General features: G+C 40.1%; 1 protein-coding gene across 1 annotated transcript in view; it reads right to left on the reverse strand.

Moving 5' to 3' along the window:
- The window catches only part of PXYLP1 (2-phosphoxylose phosphatase 1), a 37,900-nt gene that overhangs the window by 9,535 nt on the left and 2,518 nt on the right, over window positions 1-25,847 (reverse strand). Inside the window, exons 2-3 of the mRNA XM_009649135.2 lie at window positions 5,423-5,584; window positions 4,390-4,516 (exon numbers count right to left, since the gene is read on the reverse strand). Of these exons, the coding sequence (XP_009647430.1) occupies window positions 4,390-4,516; window positions 5,423-5,584 (289 nt within the window). The remainder of the gene's footprint in view (window positions 1-4,389; window positions 4,517-5,422; window positions 5,585-25,847) is intronic.

The raw sequence follows: 25,847 nt of genomic DNA on the forward strand, positions 1-25,847 counted from the left end.
CCGAGTCTTTAAAGAGGTCAGAGGAGACCTCGGGAGACCTTTCTTCACCTAATTCTGGTCTGCATCATGCTTTGACCTGGCTCCAAGTCAAATCCATACCTCCTTTAGCTCACAGTACGATACTTGCCTCTCCCACACTTTTCTCTCCCATTTTTCTGCCAGTTTCAAGACATGTGTATATTGAACCTAAAATTCAAATATTTGTTACTAAGCTTCTTATGATTAACATCAACACCTCTCCAAATGCCTTAAAGCATATGCTAATTAACCCAGCATACTATCATAGCAGTCCTCTAAAATCATTTTAGCATCTTCCAAAAAGCATTTTTTCCCTCTCTCGTGTACAAACTCAGTGAAGAAACATGACATTTTTATTTTTACTTTTGACACTACAAATGTAAGATACAAAGGGAGAAAGAAGTGGGAGATTAATTTACTCCCACTCATAAAGCAAACACTACAATGAAAGGATTTTCATAACATCATTCAATTAAATTTCTTGAGGAAAAAAGTATATATTATTTAGTTCCTTTTGGAAATTTGCATCCAGAACAATGAAAATAATAACATTAATTGAAGGTTTAGATAGAAGAAATCTCCAAAGCATTTAATCCATTTGGTTATATTCATTCCATGCTTATATGTCACAATCCATAATTCACAAAACCGAAGTGTGACCTCAAGGCTATTTTGCATACCCATTAGAAGTCCATGTGGCTGTAGCATAATCTGCTTAATTAATGAATTCCATCAGCTGAATGCCAAGTCAAATAAAGAACTGACTGAATATGAGCAGCATACTTATCTGAAACCAAAGTCCAGAAAGCTTAAACAATCCAGACTTTCAATCAGGTATCTCCACTGAATTATACAGCATCAAGAAGCCTTCGGTTCAAAGGTAGCAATTACATACCTTGTAATAGTGTCTCAATATAAATATGTTTACAATCAAGCAAGGAATTTACATTGCAAAGGAATATAAGCCTGACAGCCAAATGCAGCAAACAGCTTCCTGCTGTTAAAGGAACAAACATTCCAAGCAAAACAATGGCAGAACCAGTAGCAAGTCTAGATTTATTCAGAAAGGTCAGCTTTAACGTATCTGGACAGAATGGTACAGAGCCAGCTCCTTTAATCTTCCTGCTGCCTTTTCAAAGTTGGCCAGAAGATTCTATTTTATACAAACTTTGTTCTCAAGGAAACAAGGTCTTTTGGGTTCTCCACTCATTTTTGGTGGCTGTGAATGGTAGTGGATGTATCATCTATACATTGATGTTCTAATGCTTCCTAAATCAGTAACGGCCAAGGGTGTCTACACTGCTGGCCTCCACACGTCCCAACACTATGCTCTCTTAACTGCTTGACTTGGTCATTCTGTGGCAGTGTCAAAAGCTGCACTACCTGCTTGCCTTTTGTGGATAGTTTTCCTGACTCCAGGGCCTTCATGTTGTATTCCTTGCCTGAAATTGAAGTGGAAATATTGAGAAATACAGCCACTCATCCATCTTTGTCACTTGCAGTTAACATCTTTGCAGGAAGCTTTCTCGCATACATTCTAATGTGACAGATATTGAGCAAGATCAGAAGATCAGAGCCTTTAAGAACTCCAAAAATAATCTGGAACATATTTCTTTACTAGTACTTCATGCTGAAAATAATCTCACCCCTTAAAGGCAAGTCATTAAAAATGTTATCATAGCTATTAGCAAATGATTCATTTTTCATCTTGTTAAAGAAATTAATTGCCCACGCAATACTATGACGGAGATATCTGGAGTTTGGCCTCTTGTCTGCAGTCTCAGGGCTGCATATCTAATTTCAGAAAGCCAGCCAGCTTGCATCGGGCACAGAACGCTGCTGGGGTTGGGCACCTCTCAAAGAATTCAAACTTCTCTTGGAAGATGTTAAATTAGGCCACTGAATGTCACTTTGTGACAAAAACCCAAGCATTTTGGTGGAAGTTGAAGCATGAATAAAGAAAAGAAGCAGCCAACTTGACAGCAGGGGAAAGTTGGGGTTTTTTTAAGAATTGCACTATGTAAGAGGTCCCAGACCACATCACTTATAAAATTTGTTCAGTATAGTCAGAAAACCAGATCTCTTGGGTTGCATTTATAGACAGTAGTCTATGTAGTAGTGTCCTTTCAAAAAAGGAGGGTACGGTTTTGCTGAATTTCTGATTTTGATACTTGTACCACTCAGCGAAGATAGATGTAAGCAGATATATACATCTAAACCCAGTGAAAATTAGAAGCTATTTGAATCTTCTAAATTCCAATGCCATGTTAGCTATAAAAAGCAGATTCCTCATGTCTGTTTTGCCTCCCATTTTACTCCTTAAAATGTATACATATATTTTTTTACATATACTTGTGTATATTGTAGACAGAAGTCTATATATGTGGAATATTGTATTTTTCCTCTGTTTAGATCTTCATACAGAATGTAGGCAGATAGATAGGGTAGCCTGAATATAACTCAGGAGCTCCTAAGTCTCTTTCCTACAAACAGATAGACACACAGATGGGCTAACACTGATGATGGTTTCAAACTTCCATAGGGTTACCCCAACCACCATAAGAGTAGCTTGATTCAGCAATAATGGTTACTTTTCAATTGCTCAGACCAGCATTACAGCACTGACTACAACTGAAGACAGCATTACAAGCCTTGAAAATGTCAGGACATGTACTAATAGCAAGGGCAATTTCTTTTATGCAGCCAAGTATCTGAAAAGAAGAGCAACATATTTCAGCTTTCTTCAGAAAAAGATCCAATTTGCTGACCATTTTCTGCCAGCCCTTGGTGTCCACTACCACATGAATCTAATTAGCAAGCCTCTTTAATCAAGCTTCCCATTCCCTTTACAAGTACAAGATGAAGCTATACTTAATTAGTTTCAGGTATTCTTTCATATCACTTCAGCATCTTTTAGCAACATTCCTACTGCACAATATTACTACTGCCTTTGGTTTTTAATATGCTTGAGCCAGAAATTGATGCAGGACCAGATATGAAAACTGGTTTGCTTTTCTAAATGGAACTGTCGTAGACCAGCTAATCACAAACCTAAGTGTGTACCATAATCCATCTTCTCCTCTGGAGAGATTCTTTTGTTAAAAGCCCACTGAGGAAAAGCTGAAAGGACAGAGTATTTCAGACATAAAAGATAAAATCATAAATGCTGATGATGACAGGAAGCTACTAAAATTTTAAGGACACATCCTCTGAATCCACCAAAACAAGAAACATGCATTTGATATATCTAAGTCAGAAATGCACTTTCACTGGTGCCATTACCACTTTCAGCATGACAGAGTAAAGCCACTTTTCATAGAAGAATCATAGAATAGTTTAGGTTGAAAAAGACCTTTAAGATCATCAAGTCCAACAGTTAACCTAGCACTACCAAGTCCACCACTAAACCATGTCCCTAAGTGCCACGTCTACCTGTCTTTTAAATACCTCCAGGGATGGGGACCCCCCGATTTCCCTGGGCAGCCTGTGCCAGTGCTTCACAACCCTTTTATTGAAAAAATTTTTCCTAATGTCTAACCTAAACCTCCCCTGGCACAACTACAGACCATTTCCCCTCGTCCTATTGCCTGTTACCAGGGAGAAGAGGCCGACCCCCACCTCGCTACAGCCTCCTTTCAGGTAGGTATAGAGGGCGGTAAGTTCTCCCCTCAGCCTCCTCTTCTCCAGACTAAACAACCCCAGTTCCCTCAGCCACTCCTTGTAAGACTTGTGCTCCAGACTTCGACGACAGATTCCATGCTATTCTGGAAAAAGGTATTTATGGTGTATCTATGCTGCTTTGCAGCGAGTGGTAACTAAAAGAAAAGAGTAGTTTTCAAGTAGCTGAGTGCACTTTCTGTTTAGCCTGTATTTTCATAGTTAAATGTAAACACCCCCCTTTTTTTTCTCCTTAAAAGTACTTTGACACAAATCATTAATCTAAGGAAACTGATAACCTCTATTTCTGAAAAATAAAAAATAATAATATAAAACACAAATATCAATCTTCCTATGACAGTGACTGACTGAAACCTTTTTGTATTCACACAAAAGGAAACGTGCTCAGCTGAAATGGAAGAGACAGTCTCAAACGCTGCACTTGTATTTTCAAAATGTGTAGAAGCTTATCTAAGAGGAATGGTAAGCTAAAAATTTAACTAAATATAGCTTTTGCTTTTGACAGAAATAGCAAGAATTTATTCTGGTCTGAACTGGTAACAAGTAATAGTTCCTGTTTCAAAGGAAAGGTTTGGTCTTTTTAGTCCACCACAATACACAATCAGAAGTCATAACATACTTCAAACTGCACAGGAACAAATTAATTATCAAGGAAAACATACACTTGGTGATGATAAAAGCCAAGAATTTTACCTGCTAGGCAGCAACATACAGTCAATGTCAGGTCTCTTTGTCTTGGGAATGGCATATAACGGATACCTGTCGCCATGGCGAATCAACACTTGAACTGACACCAGCTTAAAATAATGAGGTGCATTACCTAAAGTGAAGAGGATTTAAAAAAAAAAAAAAAAAAAAAAAAAAGTAAAACATGAAATGAATGTTACTAAAATCTTTCCCCTGCACACCTTTTTGTTTAAGAAAAAAAGCAGGTATAATTGGCTTGATAGCTTTGGTGTTGCAGTGGAAGAAAACCTCTGTAAGTAAGGATAACTCACTGTCGCAAGGAAGATTGCACTTTAAATTGCAAGACAACTTATAACAAGTCTCAGGTTCTTAGCACATTCTCCATAGTACATCTAAAGTCCAACAAACACACAAGACATTATTCAAGCACTCTGCCAACATGACAAGGCTACTCTACTCTTACATAATGACAGATTTTGCAACATGCCTAATCTGGAGCTTTTTTGATACACTAGTTTGTGATTTATTTTATATGCATTAGTGGGATATGCTAATGAGGGAATTCATTCAAGCTAACTTGCTGGTGAAGCCACTATAGAGTGAAGAATGCAAATGTGTCTTCTAGCTGACTATGTCTAATGGTTTGGAGTTGCAAAATGAATTACTTCTGTTTGGGGTTTTTTTTCAGAATTCCAAGTCAACTGTTTTTTAGATGTTAATAATATAATTTGCAATGCAGCTCACTTAGAATAAACATTATAATTCAAATATTAAGTATCTATATTACTCCCACCGCTTTCAATTCTAGGTCTCTAGTTGACCATTGACTATAAGCAGAATCACTTCCAAAAATCAAGACGACAGAGGGAAGGAAAGAACAGCAGCATATTTTGAATGATTTAACATAATTCAGCAACCAGACAGCATTTGCTGCACTTTCTCCAAGCACCAGAGAACTGACAATGCACAAAGTTATCATTTCCAATGACAGCGCACAGAAGCAAGCAACAAAACTGTCATTTCCATTCACAAAGCTTACCTTCCATACTGCGTTCAGCAATGCTGGGAATATTGCAGTAAGCATGAGCTTCATAAACAGGATCTACTGCAGGAGGCTCAGTCAGCAAATCAGGCATTATTCTCTTCCGGCTTTTAGGATTCAAACCATCTTCCCTGATGGGGTTCACTGGGATTAAATGCACTGAAAGATACAAAACACACAGCATATACCTTTAGGAGGGCTTTAGGGACATATAGGACTATGACTTTTTGGGGTCTTTTTAAGTAATTATGCACAAAGACTATGGTTTCCCATGAAAGGATGTCACTCTACAGTTTCGATCTTTGTTGTGAATTTTTCATGGTTTACATAGTCAAGAAGGCAAGCCCAGAGAGCTCTTTAGCAAAGTACTTGGCTAAGACTGCAAAATACCTGGATGTAGAACAACTCTGCCTTTTGCACTCTTCTTCGCTGCTTTTTCTGTCAGTCTCTCATGAAGCAGGAATATGAAGAAAAGGCCCATAACAGGCCCGGCTGCGTCTCATCACTTTAACTTAAAAACTGATGTTGAAGGACATCAGTAAAAGACACAGAACAGTTATGACGATGGTATTACAAACCACTGGGAAAACAAAGAAGTCAAGACTGAAGAGGCTGGATTGCCCATCATTTTCCTTACTAATCCCTGCCCTTGCATGGCTCTCTTGCCAGCCTTAAATAGACTAAGTTATCTAAAGAAAACGTATGCAAAATGTATCTGTTGAAATGTAACTGAGGCTACCACAAAAAGCATTAAATACAAAGAAATGGAATTAACACTCAGACACAGCAGGGAAGTTAACAGAGATACCACCATTAGTCTTCTGACACGTAGAAGCATGCTGATGCATATCTGAATTTAAGGCCAGAGCTGTATTGACAATGTCTTTTTACTTTGTCTTGATGCAAAAGCACTAGTTACATTTATGAGCCTTACAAGACTACGCTTGTAATAAAGAACGCCCACTTTTTTTTTTCTATTAGTATTTTCTGGTATTTGAACAGAGGCAGATTCAGAAGTGAAAATGAGAAGGAAGAAGTGTGTGTATTTTCACCCCTATTAGTCTTCTGTGGAGAGAGGGGGGAAAAGAAAAAAGAAAGAAAGAAAAGACGAGAGAACAAATTTCAAAACAGAATTTTACTAATTCTTCTTGGTCAGTTCCTCAGTTGCATCTTGACTCCCAGTTCTAATTTGAGAGGAAAATTTGTTCTGCCATAGAGAGTTGTGCGGACACAGAACACCAATGAAGACAGCAAACTGAAGTGAAACACACAAAGATTTTAGGAGCACGTAGCCCTTAATATAACACAGACTCTTCATTCTTACACTACAATACCCTACTATAAATATTTTAATGTGGTTTCTCTTTGCCTGCCAAATCCAGAATTCAAGCATTTTCCATACCCTTGCTAGTGCTGCTGACATGGCTAATACCCGCAAAGTGCAGTGACTTTAAAGTTTCCCTTAAGCCATTTCAGATTTTGCATACAATTGCCCACAGGACTGTGCTTGGCAAGAATATTAAACCATAATTTTGACTTTGGCCACTTAAACTGCAGGGCTCAGCTGCCATTCCAGCATTTATTTATCAGATCCATTTTTTAGCTCCTTCCACATTATTGTGAGACATTGCAAACCCCTGACCAAGAAACTCTAGCAGTAACGCAGAGCCTTGGCAATATCTATCAGAGGCTGATAACTCTGGCTTGAAGGGGCCTTGCAGCAAATTTGTATTTGGGGTATAAATCCCAAACCTAAGAATGTGTTACAACAGTTGCTGGCCTCTGCAAATAAACGCCATTACAAGACAGTAGTTGCCTGAAGAGTATAAATGGGAAATTACAGCAGTAATGTTATGTTGGTCAAACTTCCCAGCCAGGAAAGATTAGGAGCAACAACTCTCAGCTTCCTGTTAACAATTTTCTCTAGAGCAATCCACAACATTGCTACTGCTCACTTAATGTCACAGAAATGTTGGCCTAAGTACTCATGTAGGTAACGTAACTCAATTCAGCTTTGACCCGTAAGCGTTTCAGAAGACAGGGGAAACTATACCCCAACTGCAACAGCTACGAACTCTGGTGCCTAATTTTTAATCCAAGGCAGTTTTAACTACAGAGACTGAACAGGCCACATTTTTGCACTGAGACTATTAACTACAGCAGTCAGAATCATACATTACCTTATTAAGATCAAGTCCCTATGATTTATGGGGCCAAATATTTTGTTTGCAGATAGCAAGTCTCATTTCTAATGAAACTAGTTGAAAAAATACTTTAACACTGACAGACAAATTTAAGAATAAGGAAGATCTTAAAGAAAAGAATCTATTTAAAATATTAAAAATAAAATTGAGTATTAAATATAGCACCTACAGGATTATCAGATTACATGTTTGAAGTTTAAAAAAAACACTGACAAAACACCCTTAAAGGAGACTCTTAAGTCAACACAGCAGTTATAAGTGCAACATAAGACTATTTTGTGGATTAGAAATGGACTCAGAGATCAGGAATAACAATAGTTCATGTCACCCATTTAAAAAGATTCTATCAAAAAACTATCCCATTCTAAGCACTGCTGCTAACTACATTCATTAATGACTTAGTAAAAGCTGGTAAATACTGCCCTTATTGCATAGTGAATAAGCTTGCTTATACCAGGGAACAAACAGGGACAAAACATTTCCCCACTGAACTACTACCACCCTTGTCCACATCCAAGTATCTCAGATGGAACTGGGTTTAAAGGAGCTTCTAACTTTGAACCCACCCAGAGCATAACCATGTTGTTCAGATTTCTGAACATATTTGAGCAACCTGATCTAGTGAAAAATGTCCCTGCCCTTGGCAGGGGAACTGGTCTAGATGGTCTTTAAAAGGTCCCTTCCAACACAAAGCATTCTATAATTGGACTTAAATGATTCAAATTGTTTGTAGGCTCGATGAAGAAAACTGTCAAGAAAGTCAAAAAACTCCAGCCACCTAAATAAGCAGTCATAACAAGTGATATTTACTTTTAGCACACTTGAAATAACACCTATTAGGGAAAAAGATAATTTAAAAAAATCAGCCAAACTACTTATGCAAATACCTGGGTCTTCTATTTAACCAAACTATTATCTGGGCGTCAGTCTAGGCAGTCCACTGAAAATTTCCACCCAATGTATGTATTATATGTATAAAAATAGCCAGTATTTCAGAAAAGGGGGAAAACAAGACCAAGTAGAGATGAATTCTAGTTGGAAAGCTGCCTTCTGTTTGCTCAGCCTTATCAGCACGGTCCTCCCCTCCTTAAAGCTCCTCACAAGCCCTAAGAATCCCACTGTATCAGTGCTTTGGGAGAAGGACCCCAAGGAACACAGCCCCTCTTTTCATACTTCTGCCTGGTCCAAACGATGACAGAGCTGATGGCTGAAGTCTCAGTTGTCTCTCAACTGTTTTCTCACCTTCTGCCATTCCCTGGACAGTGTTACTGCCTCATTTATTTATGGAGTTTTCTCCTTTCTCCCTCCCTTTTCATTTCAAGCACTTGGGCTTCAGACTCCCTCACTGTCTTCATTTATCCCGCTCCCTCGCTGCCGACTCCTCTGCATGCCCCGTCCTCTCCAGCTCCCTGCTGCATGGGAGGCTCCATGTGGCCCTCCATTTTGGTCCCCCTTATACCACATAGAGCCGTTATTTAAAGCTCTTTGAAGAGCTGACCATCTCTCTGCACCCAAGTATTTCCTTACTGAAAGTCCCCCTCCACAGTGTCGATCCCACCTGGAAACCTACAAGTAACATTGGACCGACACAGCTCAGAGGAGGAAAGAAAAAAGAAAAAAAAAAGGAAAAAAAAAAGGAAAAAAAAGTCCCACATATGGAGTTGAAATTCACCTTTTTTACCAAACTCTATTCTGCTCTTTCAGCTGCATATAATTATAAACTCCAAATTCTATTATATAGTTTTCACACAACTTTTTATAGCTTAGCACTACTTTATATGACTCGTTCTATTAGTTCACAGTAGAATGCGCTTGCCCAAAACAGAAGTCTGCCAATGTGTACATAGCCACACTTAAATCTTTGATTAAGGGAGTTTTTGAACAAGATCTTTACATTGCTGTGCCTTTCAAAGCTTGTGTTTTACTATGACAGGAATACAACAAAGTAAAAGAGAAATGAAGCAGATGATTTTGATGTGCATTTCCCACAGCCAGGGCAGTTAATAAAACATATCTGACACATATTTGGTGATCTAACTGGAACCTTTGCCAACACTGAAACTATAAAGAATACAGACATATTATTATAGAGGTAGTTTGAAAACAAAAAGGGAAAGAAAATGTATTTTATTGCCCAATATTCATAAACTTATTTTTAAAACTAAAGCAGCTACATAGATGCTACTGTGAAACATTAATCCTGAAAAAGTGCTATATAGGAAAAAAGCAGACGGCTTACAGAAACAATAAAACGAGAGAGACCTCAGTGCAACTCTGCTCGGTGTCCCACCAAGTTAGAACTGTTTGAAACACAACGTAAAACCAAACGCATGGGCTGGGAGCAGACAAAGGTAAGCCCTGACAGAACAGCCAAACAGCAAACACTGCCCGCGAGAGACAGGGGCCCTGGCCACACGGCAGAATAGCTGAGCACTGCTCTAGAATCACTCCAAGAGTTTCTGCAGCTCCAAACTGAGATATGATTTTGTTTAAGTGAACAAAATCAAGAGAAAATAAAATTCAAACTCTAATACTGAGTTAATTAAATAAAAAACTCCAGTAATTTAGATTTTAAAATCAAATGATTTATCCTACAAAACCTGAAGACAAAATTTTAAAGTTAACAGTTTGACTAAGAAAAGGTTTTTTGAACAAAACCAATGGGGTCTGAAAAATTACAACATACAATTTTATTCTCAGTGTACGTGCAATATGGCCTATTTAAAGAGCAAGAAGCCAATTCATCTGACTTCCATACCCCCTCCCCCAGTTCCTGAATGCCACAGAATATACCAAAACCGACAAATATTAGACAAGTAGTTTCTAAGAGAGAGAGACAGTGATTCAGAAGAGCTTTCAGCATAATGACTCTAACAATTACTACACAGCAACTAATCCCCTCTGGAAGAATGTCAAGTTTATCAAATCAACTATTGTAGTCAGAAGCTGAAGCAGGGAGCCAGTCTGATTGGAATTAGGGCTACAAAACTGACGTGCATTTGACAGAATTCAGTACAGCGGAAAAAGAAACACAAAGCAAAGCGCAGTTCATGTAGAAGAAACACCAAATTAAATGCTAGAACACTCTATTACCAGTTTCTCTCCCTCCTGCAGTCCTAGTTCCAGCTTGAAAAACAAAAGGTATCACCACTGCTTACCAAGAAGAAAAAGATTTATCCATGAAAAAAACCACTAACATTTACCTAAAAGCAGAAAGACAGGCAACAAAACCATCCTCCGTTTCTGTTTTCCCCTGTAGCTCCAACCAGCCTGAGAAACAGCAACACGAGCAGCCATGGCAGTCTCAATGTTCTGACTAACCAGAGACTTGAAGTTTTCACCTTTTATGAAACAGAAGGTTCTTTCAGCCCCATGCAAACACAGTTTAAAACAGTCACATGGAAATGAATCCACACAGCAGAAATGCAAAAAAACCCCACCAACCCCAAAAAACCCAAACCACTGTAGGTAAGCTCACGCTAATGGGTAAAGAAAAGCAAATGTGCGTGTCAGAGAGCACAAAAAGTTATTTATCCCTCTTCTACTTTCCCCCCCCCCGCCCCTTTCTGCTCCTAGCAGAGCACTAGCAAGGCTGCCTAGCACAGAGGAGAACACTCAGGCTTCTGAAATTCTGATGATGAACGTAGACTTCTGGTTGCTCGCTCTCAGAAAAAAATGGAAGGTAGAAACAGGGAGGTGTTGGGAAGACCCCCCAGTAAGAGGAAGGAATGCTTCAAAATAAATGAGATGGGGGAAGAAGGTGAAGCTGTGTGCAGTAAGAAGGTCTGGGAAAAGTAGATTAGGGGCAAGCGGGCTGAAGAGTGCGTGGTGCAATGCCCAGGGCAGACACTGTCAGTCTGGACACGAGGGAGCCCGGGAGCTGCGCTGCAGGAGCTCCAGCGTCCCGCAACCCTGGGCTTGATCCCCACCATCCCGCACTGACTCCTGAGGAACACATCCCTTGGGTCACTTTTAGAGCTCTACTCCGGACTATGAATGCATATTTGGACATCAGTGAAGTTCTGTGTGACACACAATCCACCTTTCTCATTTTAGTCTTTTGTTCAGCTAAATAAAGGCTTTGCAAGTCTCAAGCGTCAGATCTGTATTAAGAGTGAGGGCCTTCATCCACAATGCCACGATCACCAATGCGCCGTATTTGAATGCTGAGTAATCACACAAACAAAAAAGGCTTATTAGCCTCACACTGGTCAAATTATCAAGTATTAAGAAAAACAACCATAAAAGTCTTTAAAAAGGCTTTCTAAGCCTGTGAACATAAGCTTCTAAGCCTCAGATTTTATATTTATATGAAATACAAATGGAGCTACTAAACTTTTACCTAAGTTTGTCTTAAATTTTGACTGTCTTAATTTATTAAGACTGTGCAGTTTAATTAAACAAAAAACCTCCAGTAATTTTTATTTTAAATCAAACCACTTCTCCTACAGAGCCCGATGACAAATTTATATAAAATCTGTCCACACGGAACTTAGGAAGAAGAGATAGTCCTCGGTACTTCTACAGTCGCTATCCCTTGACCATCCACATCTGAACCTACCTTTTTCACCACAACCCTGCTTCCCCTGGCATTCGCCCTTCCATTTTCTCAACTTCTACTGCATCTTCTGCCTGCGCAGGAGCAAGTGGAGCAGGGGGCCCTGACGCACAGGTCTGTGCTCTGCAGAAAGCTCCTGATGCGACTGCTGCCCCTTCTACTGCAGAGCGGCCTCCACGCTTCAAGGTTTTCTTTCCACAGCGCCACTCACTTCTCGGAGCACCACTCCGAAGGAAAAAGAGTAAAGAGAAGAGCTATTGGGGGAGGTGGGTAACAGAAAGAAGAACAGCAGGGCCTGGGGGACACCCGCCTAAATTTAACAAAGAACAGCAACAAGCTGAAGAAGGTTCCTTGGAACGTAACTTCTCCACAATACTTGAAGCTAGCAATACAGGTCTGTTTAAGACCACATAGGTACAGCTTTCAGACTAGAACTGTAGCTGGGCAGCAGAGGTAAACACTTCCCTTCTTAGGCATTTAAAAATGTTATCAAACCAAAGGTCTGAAAATGGATCACCCAAAGTACAGATCCATTAGCCGCATTACAGAAGTGGGCAGGAATTTTCAACCTCATGGTGTCCGATGGGAGCAAACAGTGAACAGAGACTACAGATCCCTTCCTCTGAGTTTCCAAGAATTTCCAAATGTTCAGCACTAGTGGCGAGTTACAGACCGAGACGTGCCCAGACACATAAACCTGACATACATTCAGTTTCTGGATTGCTGCTGCTGTTCTCCCTTCTGCAAGAGAGATCACAGTAATTTAGAGAATTTTCAAGGCGGCTGGTGACTTACAGCACAACCCTATTGCCAGCACTCTACGTTTCAAGTTCTAAGACAGACTTTAAAAAATATTCAGGAAAAGTATGTGTAAGTGTAGTAACCAAGCAGCAGATATCATTGAATAAACATTCTTTTCAAGCTTGATTCTAACCAAAAGCACTGAAAAATGCTTGCTTTGGCAGCCTTGAACACATGCAGAAATCTGTGGTTTTGCAATGTGAAGTGCAATAGCCTTCATTACAGCATATTTTGACACCAGAAGCTGAAGCCCACTAGAATACCTCTATTGATCCTATCAGGTAAACATAGACATCTCCCTTCCTACAGCAAAAATATCAATTACTTTTGAAGACAACAAGGAATGCTGCAGCAGACTCACCCAACAGAACATCCGGGTTTGGATTCTTACATATAAACATCAACTGGCAAAGAAAATTTATTAAATACACAAAGTTGGGGTTTTTTTCCCATTTTGATGCACTGATCCTTGTAGTATAAATTTCTGCATTACCTGGGTCAAATTAGAACAGTGCTGTTTTTAAAATTCTGTTATTTAGTGTTATGTTTGTATTTCCTTGTGTTTCTTAAACTACATCTTCGGTTTCAAAGTGATGACACAGTAGTTATAGTCCCATTTCCTTCCCAAATAATTTATTGTGATTTAATAAAGACAAGAGGTGGATTTCCCTTTTCTTTTATTCTTGCAGACCCAGTCATCACAGAGCCTGAAGCACTAGTTCCCTCGCTGCCCCCCCTCCACCCGGAGAACTTGGCCACAGTCAGTCTTCAACCCCAGACACAAAATATGGTGGGAAATTTGAATTAAGATTGTGGACAAGGGGATATTGTTTTTTCATGGCCAAAGGGAAAACTTCAGTGTTGCCTCAACTGCAAAAAAGTATTCTGTAGCCCCCAGCAGGGAAGCTCAGCCCATTGTCACACATGCTGCTGACACAGTTTTCACAACTGTTATATTGCTGTAACATTTTGTCTACAAGAGGAGCAGTGTCATTCAAATTAAGGTACATAAGTAATGACTGTTCCCCAAAACTTCACCTGAAGCCTTGCCTCTTATTTTAATTACCCAAGACACAAGCAGCAGTCAATCACGGTCCCCACTTGGGCAGAATCTCACTAAGGAATATTAGGAGGTTTAGATTACATATCAGGGAATCTTCACTGAAAGGGTTATCAGGCACTGGAACGGGCTACCCAGGGAAGTGGTCGAGTCCCCATACCTGAAGGTATTTAAAAGGTGGGTAGACAAGGTGCTTAGGGACATGGTTTAGTAGCGGGCAGGTACCGTTGGACTTGATGATCTCAAAGGTCTTTTCCAACCAAATGATTCTACGATAAGGAAGCACAGTATGTGCCCCAGGAATGGCAAAACCTAGACGGCAGCTTGCACAATTCTGCATTGCCCACTGGAGTGAGCACATTATTACTGTGCTAACATTACTCTTCTTCAGCATTAAGTTATCATCATCAAGTTGACCACTACAGAACATCAGCCCAAGCCACATTTGCTGTCAGTAAATACTTAAGAGTAAAGGCGGTTTGGCTATCTTTTGAAAACTGTCAAAGAGTACATTAGAGGACAAATTGCAGCAGACAGTGCAACTACCAAGACCAACAGCTCTAGCAACTCACTATTTTTCAGGTCAGGAAATATAAGTGTTCAGAAGCATCCTGTATATCACAGGTTTACTGACAGAAAATGGAAGCTCAGGAAGGCTAGGAGGTTGCAGATGTACCTCAACTAATCTAGTGGAAGTCAGATCTGATTGAGGGGGAATGAGCGTGAGCTCTAAAGCATTTGTTTTATTAATGTACATGCTTTTAAGAAAACCTCATTTATACTAAGCTATGAGGAAAAAACCTAAAGCCTTCACAATGGTCTCCCGCCACACACAAGCTAAAATACAAGATAAGCTACGTTTTAGTTGAACAAAACAGAAGGCTGTGCATACATCCATGGATGAGCTTTCACAACACAGTCCCTTCTTTCTCCCTGGAACAATCATAACATGATTGTAGCTGCAACTTGTAAGTGCATCTTAACTTTACTAATCAATATTGACGTAATTTTACTGCATGAAATGCAACCAAAAGCTTATCCTTCAGTCTAACGCTAGCTGAGTTTTCAGCCTTCTTGGTTTTCATATCCCTTAAGTTCTCTGCTGGAGATGCAAATCTCCATTTGGACAATTGAGAACTACAGTAAACTGGTTGCTTTCTTCAGCTGTTTTTTACAGGCTTGGCCAGGAATAGCCAGATCCCTTACTGTGTTCCAGGAGTGGGTCAAGGCCTACTTGTCTGCCTGTTTTCTGGATCACAAGTTGAGAACTTCTTTAAAGGTTTTCCTCATTGCGGGACAGTTGCCAAAAGTAGCCTTGTGCCCATGGAGCTGTAGCTAGCAGGTATTGACCCAGGGCCTTAGTCCTGATCAGACGCAGGGGGAAAAGGCCAGATTGCCTTTTCTCTGTATTCATGTTCAAAAATAGGTAGAATGACTACACATGACCACCACGCATGGCAGCTCTACCAGCTTTAAACGACTCACAGCAGGATTTCTGAGAACAAATCTCTTATTTCCAGCTGCATTAGCTGCATGCTTTGCTCATTTTTTACAGGGTCCCAATTTGACTTAAACAAGGAAAATAAATATGTTAAGAAAATGTTTTTTGCATCAAAGCACAGCATGGCAGGCCTTGTAGTGTTATGTTTTTGAGACCAAATTTAATCAGACACATTAAATTGCACAATTGGTGCTTGCATTTATTGAGTCCAGATGTGCCTCTGAAAAGAGCTTTATAGTTTTAGGGGTTCCCCCCCGCAATTGTTTTTCAATTGACAATTCAGAAGGGCATATGGCCCTGCTTAAATAGCTTCCAGGATTTTCAGCATGACAGCAATAACACAGCAATGCTGACTGCAAGTCTGAGCCTTTTCAAGTTCTAGAGAAGACAGCCATTTTCCACCTCTCCCCCCAAAGTGAAAAATTACTCTCTCTCTACTATTCTGTTTTCCTACTACACTGAAACACTACATTGTTTAACATGAAGAAGATGTATATTTCCATCAATTAAATGCACTCCTTTATTTAAAATAAATATATATGCGTAATAAAGCTTTTCCTTACCAGCTTCTCACTAATTACCTCACTCCAATCGATTTGAAGGGGTGGGGGAGGTTCCTATTAGACATCCAGAGAAGCAGACAGGTTTCCTGCTCTATAAACACACTACCCAAGTCAGGTATGGCTCATGCTCCCAGTTATTTAGTGACAAAACGCAAACCAAAGCCACGCCACTACTTGCGATGAAGCAGTCATGCTGGTCCCTTGCCTACCACAGGCTCGTTAGGATTCACAATGAGAAACGCAACATAAACTGCACCACGATGCCATAAATGAAGTCATTCCTACTGATGCATCTGCGTAGCTGCCACATCTCATAAGGCTGTGAAATTACTTTGACTGTATCAAATCAGTGTCCTGAAGGCTACCAAGCAAGGCTTAAGTATACAAAGACTAAGTAGGGTTTTTAATGGCCTGAAAGTGCTACTTTGTAAGTACAGTAGATCCAGCCTTTGTTACTTACCTAAGATTTGTGAGCACTGCAGTAAGATTTTAAAGTTCTGTCCTGCTTCTGTCTACAGAACTCAGCAACTGGTAAATGAACTAATCCAGCTGAATTGTCCTGGAACAGATTTTTAAAACAGCTTTTATCAGCTGTGTTCAGAAACTGTTGGCAACTCTTCCCATTTCCATAGTATTGTCTCAAAATGAAGGTCAACATGAAAAGGACACAATATGCTGAACACTACTGCCATAATTTGCCTGTGGGTGGTGACCTTTGTTTTTTCTTTTTGTCCTGTGTATTTTTTGGATCTCCCAAATACTGGAATGGGAAGCTGTGCAGCAGTGATTACATCATGACTCAAAAAAAAGGCACTTGGCAGATTTCACATGTGAACTGAACACACACATAGAGGCCAACTACACTAAGTGTTCAACATAGCAGAAGAAAACGGCAAAAAGTATTTTCTCAGGGACATCGACTGCAAATCCTCTGGCTTCTGTGATCTTTTCATCTACAGAAGCTGAGAATGATATAAAAATATGCCACATACAGTAGAGTTCAAGACAGAGCAACGGTTGCGCCTGTTCTGTTATCTAGCAATCTGTCATCTAGCAATCTCGCACTTAACACTTCTTTGCCGAGGGCTCTCTGCTGCTGAAACATGCACACTCCCCTGCGCTTAGCCTTCAAGGAATTCACCAACTCTTGCTACCAAGCTCCTCAATGGATATGAAGAGGAAGCATGCACAATTGTTTTCTATCTTCCTAGATGAAATGTTTTTCCTGCCCTTAAAAAGACCAAGTGACAGAAGCAAACAGACATCTAGAGCTTTGAGTGCATGTCGTTGCCTTAGACAGCAGCCCAAAACACACGGAATGGCTTTTGAAACTCAAGTCAACTTTTATTAGGGCATGTATTAGAACATCCAGCTACTGAAATAGACATCACAAAATACATAGGTAAAAAACCAAAGAAATAAAAGGATTTAAAAGCACACCTTTACTCTGGCCACTACATCTTTACGAAGTGTTGCTCCCCTGGTTTCAGAACGCTGAGTCAGCAGCTTCTTGTGCTGCAACCAATTCTGTACACCCGCTCACTAGTAAAAGCATCTTTCTGTCACCTCTCAACAGAGCTGCTTCCTGCACTTCTCAGCAGCATCTCTGAGCCTGCATGCCTGGGTCAGATAGAGTAATCTCCCTTTCTCTCAGAGGGCTACCGCCCAAAAGCTGGAAAATCCACCATGTCTCCAGTTCAGCCGTAGCCCCTGCAAAGGCACAGGACACAAGCTGTTTAATATGTTAATGTCATCAAACACAATCCACAGACATCTGGCACTTCCCTACATCAGTGACCTTCCAAGATAAAAAGCCTTACACGTTCAAATCAATATTTTAACTACTGCATTAAATTAGCACCTTTCTGTTCCACATCTAATCCCAACTGTTTTCTGTCCACACGCTGACCTGCTCAGGGAAGTGATCTCAACACCATATGCCACTGCTTACCCAAGCCAAGCCGGCTCGCTTCTTTGTCCTTGTCAACACCAGGGCACAGAAAGCTGCCATGGATTTGCTAGCAGCAAACCCCAAAACAACATATTTAATACAGCAGAGCCTGACAGATTTTTTTTGTGCCGGAGAAGCCTGTAACAGCAGACATAGTCGTTAGTCTCAGAAATTGAGAGGTAAGAGAACCATTGATGTCTTTGGGACACTTGCCGTAAACCAGCTTAGAGGAAGATGATGAACCATGTATCTTGTCTTCATCCAATATTAACGTGCACAGTTGGTAAACCCAAAATTACACCAGGTACTTAGGGTTTCCAGCTCTTTTAATCCAATCATCTCACAAAAAATCATAAAGGGAGATCATATTTCACTGAAGCAAGTCCACAAAAGCCTCAGCCTTTTAAGTACAGAACTACTTAGACCCCACCTCATTAACAAATAAACCACAATGCCATTTAATATGCACAAGCACTGCTTTTCTCTTAGTGAGTGAGCTTTGAAAATTTAAAACGGAAGTAGCTACAGGAATGGAGATTACTTTAACAAAAAAAAGTGATAAAAAACACAGTTCAGGTCAGTATACAACTAACCTATGGAATAATCCTAGGAACATTTTTTTTTTTTTGCTTTAAAAGACAGACCTGCCAATCCAAAACACATCTGCAGTTATCTGTAAGGCATGAAAAGAAAGCAGCAGAGAACTGGATCGCTAAGCTTTGGTTGAGTTGATAATGGTAACACTCCTGAAATTTTAAACACCAAAAAGGAATTTGCTAATAAATAAATAAATAATTCACCTCATCTACTGCTACAAAATAAACTCATCGTTTAGGTTGGAATGGACCTCTGCTAAAACCACCTACAACTTAGAATGACAGGAGACAGACTAAAGCTTGGTTTTGACTAAGCAACTCTTAAAAAAAAAAAAAAAAAAAAAAACCAGCCCAAATTTCTTCACTGTCCCATGTGTTAACTGAACTTGGCCATCATCAAGTTGATACACATTAAAGTACAAACAGCTCTCTTCTGAAAAAAGATTCAATGGACATAAAAAGGCGAGCAACCACTGGCTCATAGAAGGAAAAAAGAAGGAAGAAAAAGTGGCACAGAACAAAAAAAAAAAAAAAAGAAAAAAAAGTGGCATAAAAAAAAAAAATAAATAACCCAGAGCATTTCTTAAAGCTCTACAGAAAATCTGAGCTACTTATTTTACATAGCATATCTCAGATTGTCTGCAACTGTGATGCCAGACATTCCTAAGCAATGGTTCCAAAAAAAACCCCACTACTGAACTTGTAATAGACTAATACAATGTAAACAAGCTCACGGGACTGTAAAATCACTGCAACATCTGAATAGGTAGGAAAAAACCTGCAAAAAAAAAAATGTGAGTCACCAGAAGAAAACACTGCACAATCATCTTCTGTTAGCTCCCCCAAGAGTCTTCTATGCTTCCACAGACTTCCATGCAAGAAAACCAACTATGCACATGGTTGGAAGAGTTTGACTGCAATAGAGTTTCTAGCAGTTACATTGGCACATCGCTGATTTGCAAAAAACCAAGTAGCCCAGGTCACTAAGGAATAAACCCACTGCTCAGGGAGCCTTTTGGTCTAGAGAGAATTCTACCTCTTGGGCCTCCACAAGAACAAGATACAAGAGGGGGGCCGTTGGCATTAGGTGTGCTTTAGGAGAAGCAAAGGCCTGACTCCCATCTTCACAGAACAAACCTATAGGTATCTCTCACACAATCACAATGAACAAAATTCATATCCCTCCTCATTTCATATTTTACACTCATTTACTTCTACAGCCCTGTTCTGGTGATAAACCCAAGTATCTCGAGATAGAAGGACTCCATGGTTCGTATAAAGACAAAGCTACAACCCACAACCTTGAAAGAAATGTAAGTCAGTTTTGTTTAAATAACTTACAGCTACATATAACATACAAGCAATCTTCTTGCCACCTATCTGTGGTGTTATTTGCAATTAGTGCAAGTGCCCAGTTTGGCAGGAACAGTAAGGATCTAACGACAACACAGGTATTTCAACAGTGATGGCTTAAGCATTAGCAACAAAACAGCGTTCACTCTCAGGTTAAATATACAGAGGGGGAATTAAGATCAATGCATTAGTCTAGGTAAAGACTGACAGAAACATTAATTACTGTAAGCATAATGCTTCTTTCTCCTACTGAGAGTATTCATTTTCCTTTGTTGTTTACTACCCATTCAAAACTCGAACAATTAAGGACAGGTACACACCTATGAGACTGTCACTACAAAAAGTCACTGACTCTTCCACATGTTTAAAATAATTGCAATATATATCACTATAACTGTTAAAAGATTGAAGCAAAAATTTCAACGTTTTCAAACTTTCTTGCAGGTATTAGGACTGAGATTTGACTTGGAGTTTGAAAGAAATTACACTAAAATGATTATTACTGTCCAGTTTTGTTTCCTTCCCTCTAGGTTTTAACCCAACATTGTAGTAAGGATTTGCAGACGTCTTAACTAATAACTTGCTGTTGGTTTTTGCAAAGTAGTAAGCTTTATTTACAGCAGCCTTCAACCTTATGTTTTAACAGCTCCTATTAATCTCTGCTTAAATACAGTTCAACTAACCATCATGGCTGAAGCCAAAGTATATATTTAAAGAAGATTTATGAAGTCCTGTAGCCTGCCAAGTAACTTCTACTGGTCAAATCCTGTCTGAAGCAACTTAACCTGACCTATATTTAAAGCAGATATTTAAAAATGCTTGCTCTATTTTTGTGGGAGAAAATAAGTCTGTCCCAGAGTATCATTCTCAAGTATTCATCATGTCTCCTCGCCCTCCAAGGGTTAATTTCTGGACTGGTACATTATACCACCACCTTTGAGAATCACAAAAAAGTTATTTAAATCCCCAGTTACAACATAAAAAGCATCTTTAACAAAAATCTGTATCTTTACAGTTAGTTTTCCTCATTCACTATTAAAACATACACAGCCTTGGATATATTATTTGTGGGTTGTTTTTCCCTTTAATCTTAAATTCAGATTAAATTAGTACTTTCAAAAAACCCAGAGAGACTTCTCATTAGCGGAAAATCTGCCATGATTATGAGCTTGAAGGCAAAATTCAGTAAGGGAGATATCTGGTCTCCTTTTAATTTCATATACTGGTAACACATGACAAAAACAAGTTCTCTGCATCAAGAATTCTGAAGTTGCGGCTTTTTAAATATAGTTAGTTGTATAAATGAGCAAAATGCAATACTCTTCATTTTTTTTTTTTTTCTTTCACTGAAGAAATTATATTCTTAAGACACGGAACATGAGTAGCTACTGTTTGTTGGTACAGAACAGTAAGAGATGGCAAGGAATTCACCTTAGAGAGACGGTAGGGATATGTATTCTGTCCAGAAACAGCCAGAAGCTTATATTCTCTTTCTACTGAATACCTTGGGGATTTTTTCCCCCCTTCTCCTTCAGAAATTAAGTTCCGGGAAAACTCAGCTCACTCATTTTTTCCCCAGACTTTGCATATCCCAGTTCCTCTCAGCATCCCACTGGCAGTTCCTAGGCAAGGGGCTGTGGGTGCAGCTCACACCCCTGTTCTGGTTTGGGTGGAGACAGGGGGACAGGGGCTGCTCTGCAGTGCCACCGCTAAAGCTTTGTGAGTTGAGGAAGCACATCCTGCTCTGCAAATGCAAAGGCCGAACAGGGATGCCACAGGGATGCTACACCCCCTCGGTTTCCACCTCTGTTCACACCTGCAAGTCCCTGCTGAGCATTTGGCACTGGCACATGCTCCCCCAGCGCCTGCACCCCTGACCATCTGAGCACCCACCATGCTCACAGCAGGAGTCGAAGCAAGCGGTGGCAAGGACACGGAGCTAAGTGCCAAATGCTGCAGTGTTGCTCCCCACACTTTACACGGGAATCAGCACCCTGCCAGGGTAGCTGCCGACATCCTAAAAAAGCAGTGGCAGATACCAAAATCCTTTTTATCAAAGACAGGCCTGAGGTGCTGACCAAAGTATCAAAGTATTCAGATTCAGGGAAACAAACTTCAAACCAGAAGAGAAGCTCCATATGCAGCATCTGCCTGAGAGCCAGGGACTTCGCAATTCTGCAAGTGCCTGAAACAGGCAGGCTCAAAAGTGAAATTCTGTAATTTATGCCTGCCACAGGATTAAATAGCTAGTAAAGAGAGACTCCTTCCCACTATAGTTTTAGTCCTCCTCTGTTGACTGTTACTTTCCTTAGGCTTTCAGTAAATGGAAACAAAAATAAAAAACCAAAGCAAAACAAAGGCATTTACTTTCCCGAAAAAAAATTATATACATGCATACAATTAAAAAAAATAAAAATCCACAGTCATTGTCAAGTAAACTTTACCAAGACTACATATGGCACCTTAACATCTAGCTTTTATATTTCCCTTCAGTTTGGTTTATTCAGAGCAATTAAAAGATAAATAATTGAGACATCCTGAGGGGACCCACCTCCAGGCTTCTGCAGTCAGTCACAGACGTTCTAATATACTGGAATGCCTGTGCTTGCCCAGTAACTGGGTTCTTGTGCACTACACCAATCTTAAGGGGAAAAAAGAAAGCAGCTCTTCGGGCACGCTTGCAGGCTCCTGTTCCTGAGCTGATCTATGGGCTAACCGATATAATTAACATTGACAGGGTCCTAAATCAGGCCTTTTCCCCTCAGTGTGAGGCTGCAGGACCACAGCCAGATTCTGACAGAGCCCTTACAACGCACTTGAATCTATCTGCGCTGCCATCCTTGGTCTCTGCACTGTAGGAACTCCCCCAACCACTGCATTTGCAATACCTCTGCACTGCATCTTGCACATGCCTCCCTGGGCATCTTGCACAGCACAGAGTAGGAAGGAAGACCTCAACCACTGTGACTTTTTCCTCTGGCAAAAAAGAATAAAGGATACCAACTTGCATTCACTGTGTTTGTACAGAAGTAAATGGCCCAGTTTTAGTCAACAGCATTACCAATAATATTTACAGAGACAAAAATACAGCCCACAATCTAGCCCAGGTCATTTTTCCATTCTGCAGTTTTTCTGACACTGTGGAACACTGAAGTCTCTTAAGAGAAAAATAACATAATTCCGTTTTAGAACAGCCTAACTGAAAAGTCTATCAAAACCAGTTCTCCTTTTGTCTCTAGTACTGAAGTTTTAAATCATTTTAGAACCATGACCATTTACATAAACAAAGAGGAGAAAAATAAAAACATGTGTGGAGTGATAAATACTGTAAGGAAACTACTTCTCTAGTCTTTTCCATAGATCTGGCCCCAAATATAAAATGAGAAGGAAACAATGACAATTCCCAATAAAACCTTAAGTTGCCAGCCACATTTGGTTTGGAAATCAACCAGTCACCCTACCCAACGGGTTTCCCAAGCAAAAACTCTCATCACTGTAATTATCTACCAGAGACATCATAGTAAGCCTTCAGTTAAGACTGGAACATATTTTGAGTTTCAACGCTGTCATTTTTCTATACTATTTAAAAATTAAAATATGTACAAAACATGGAGCCACTTGCCATTGAAGAGAGTTTCCCTCTATGGCTGATCCAGTCCAGGTTCAGTAATAGCCAAACTGAATCTGAGAATGCACCTGGCTCCCCTCTGTCTTTTGCTTCAAACTCCAGGCCACACAAATATATAAAAGATGCCTAGAAGTATTGACTTGCACTTTTTCATCACGTGTAAGCTTGTTTTTAGAAGTCTTCTATGTCCCTGCTAGAAACAGCGAACAACCCTGGCAGAACTATGAATTGGTTTTGGAATACTCTATTAATAAAGTTTTCAAACATGTTTCAAATGTCATTCTTCTATCCCCCCCACCAGCTATGTTTCAGAAACAAAAACTGAGGAGTTATTTATGTAAATAAATACCCATAGCTTGAAAACAGTAGGACTTCCTGAAGAAAGTTCCCTTACCCTACTGCTCCAAGCTGGCTAGCCCCCCAATGCAGACAAGCCTGGCACTCGACACCACGGGAAGCAGCACACAAAAAGACTGTATGCGGACCACGTGCCTTTTGCTCCTGTACGAGGGCATAAAGAACACAACTGTTAAAGTTCCTCATTGCCCAAAACCTATAGAACAGCGGACTCTGGCAGTAGGATGGTATCTTATGGGATCCACAGCAATTACATCACCTTGAAGAATAACTATTACAGTTAGAAAAAAAAAAAAGTCATTGGCAAAGTGCAGGCTGCTTACACAACTCCCTCTCCTCAGGACAAGGAAATTAAGATATTTCAGCTGTGCCAACAAGGAATGTCAGATCTGGCATTTGATCCAGCAATCCAATCCAGCACACAACACTTGACAAATGAGAACCGACTGCTGCACAGAGCTGCCTTCTGTACCTCTGGTACCATGGTGGTGCAGACACAAGGCAGAGGGTAGCTTCTGCTCTTGTAAAAGCGATCCTTGCCAACCGGTCCATGTCTATCCACTGCAGCTGTTAGTGGGACAGAACACTCGTAAGCACTCAGAGCTGTTGGTTGCTGTCAAGAGAGATTTTGGGGGAAACTTTCTCAATAATTTAGCCTGTAAGTTAAGCATTATTAGTATCTGTGTAGAGCACCAGCCTTGGGGGAAAAGAAAGAAAACAAAACACAGGAAAGCAGACTAGTTTAGATCAGAAGTCGGGAACCACAATAAAAGAGAGAGGGACCAAAAACAAACATCAAAACAGGACAGAGTTTTCTATTGGTCCTGGGTCCAACCCCATCCTACCAATACAGAAGACTCTGAGGTCCAACACTGGTCATTTTCCCCAGCGTTTCTCTCCTTATGTCTAAACCTGAGATGTGACAACTGTGGGCTCTGAAACAATTGCCTTGGGACTGCTGACCCGACACCCCGCACCTCCACTCCATTGAGGCTGCAGAAATCACAGCTCGTAAAGCAGTTCTAGACCCTTCACAGCACAGTCTATTAAAGTAAACCAGCATTGATTTCTGCTTGACTGGGCTGCAAACTGCTGCAGGCGATTCCTGAACCCTCACAGCTCAAGCATGGCATAGGCTGTAATCTCGTGAGCTGTCCCAGTGTCGGCTGTTCGTAATACTAAGTCAGAACCTATGGAAAACCAGCTGAACTTGGCCTTCACTATGCTCTTCACTTCCGAGTCAGCTACAACTCACAAGCCTGGCTTCAAATCACTGCTGTTCCAGGTGTGGACAAGAGGGGATAAAATATCAAGCATTTACAGGAGTGATGCTCTGCCCTAAAGCAGAAGTTTAAAAAAAGGAAGATATGTACCATTTATATAATTATGCATTTGATGTTACTATTTCACTTTCCTCGACAAATTTAGCACAGAAAGGAGGAGACATTGAACATTCACTCCTTAGAAAAACAGCGGTATGTTTTAAAATGACCGTCCCTCCACAAAGCTGTGCACTGCTTGCTAACAGAGAATCACTAACTCAGAACATCAGAAAACATCCGTTTCCACTCCAAATGCTTCAGGAGGTAACTCCCTTCAAAAAAAAAAAAAAAAAAAAAAAAAATCAGTGGCTTGGGCATTTTCCTGAGTCTAAATGTATAAACTCTCATTTTCATTTCATGATCTGACACAAATTATAAAGCAGTAGAACCAAAGTTTTTCTCCAGGCAGCTTGGAAGGGATCAAAATTTGGAAACCAAGCTTTTACAGTCTGATGAAAAAGAAAAGCAGCACATTACTTTCAGAAGAAAGTTCTATACATGCAACAAGACTACATTACTCCCACTTTG

The sequence above is a fragment of the Egretta garzetta genome, unplaced genomic scaffold (genome assembly GCF_000687185.1).
Source record: "Egretta garzetta isolate BGI_Z169 unplaced genomic scaffold, ASM68718v1 scaffold161, whole genome shotgun sequence".
NCBI classification, from domain to species: Eukaryota; Metazoa; Chordata; class Aves; order Pelecaniformes; family Ardeidae; genus Egretta; species Egretta garzetta.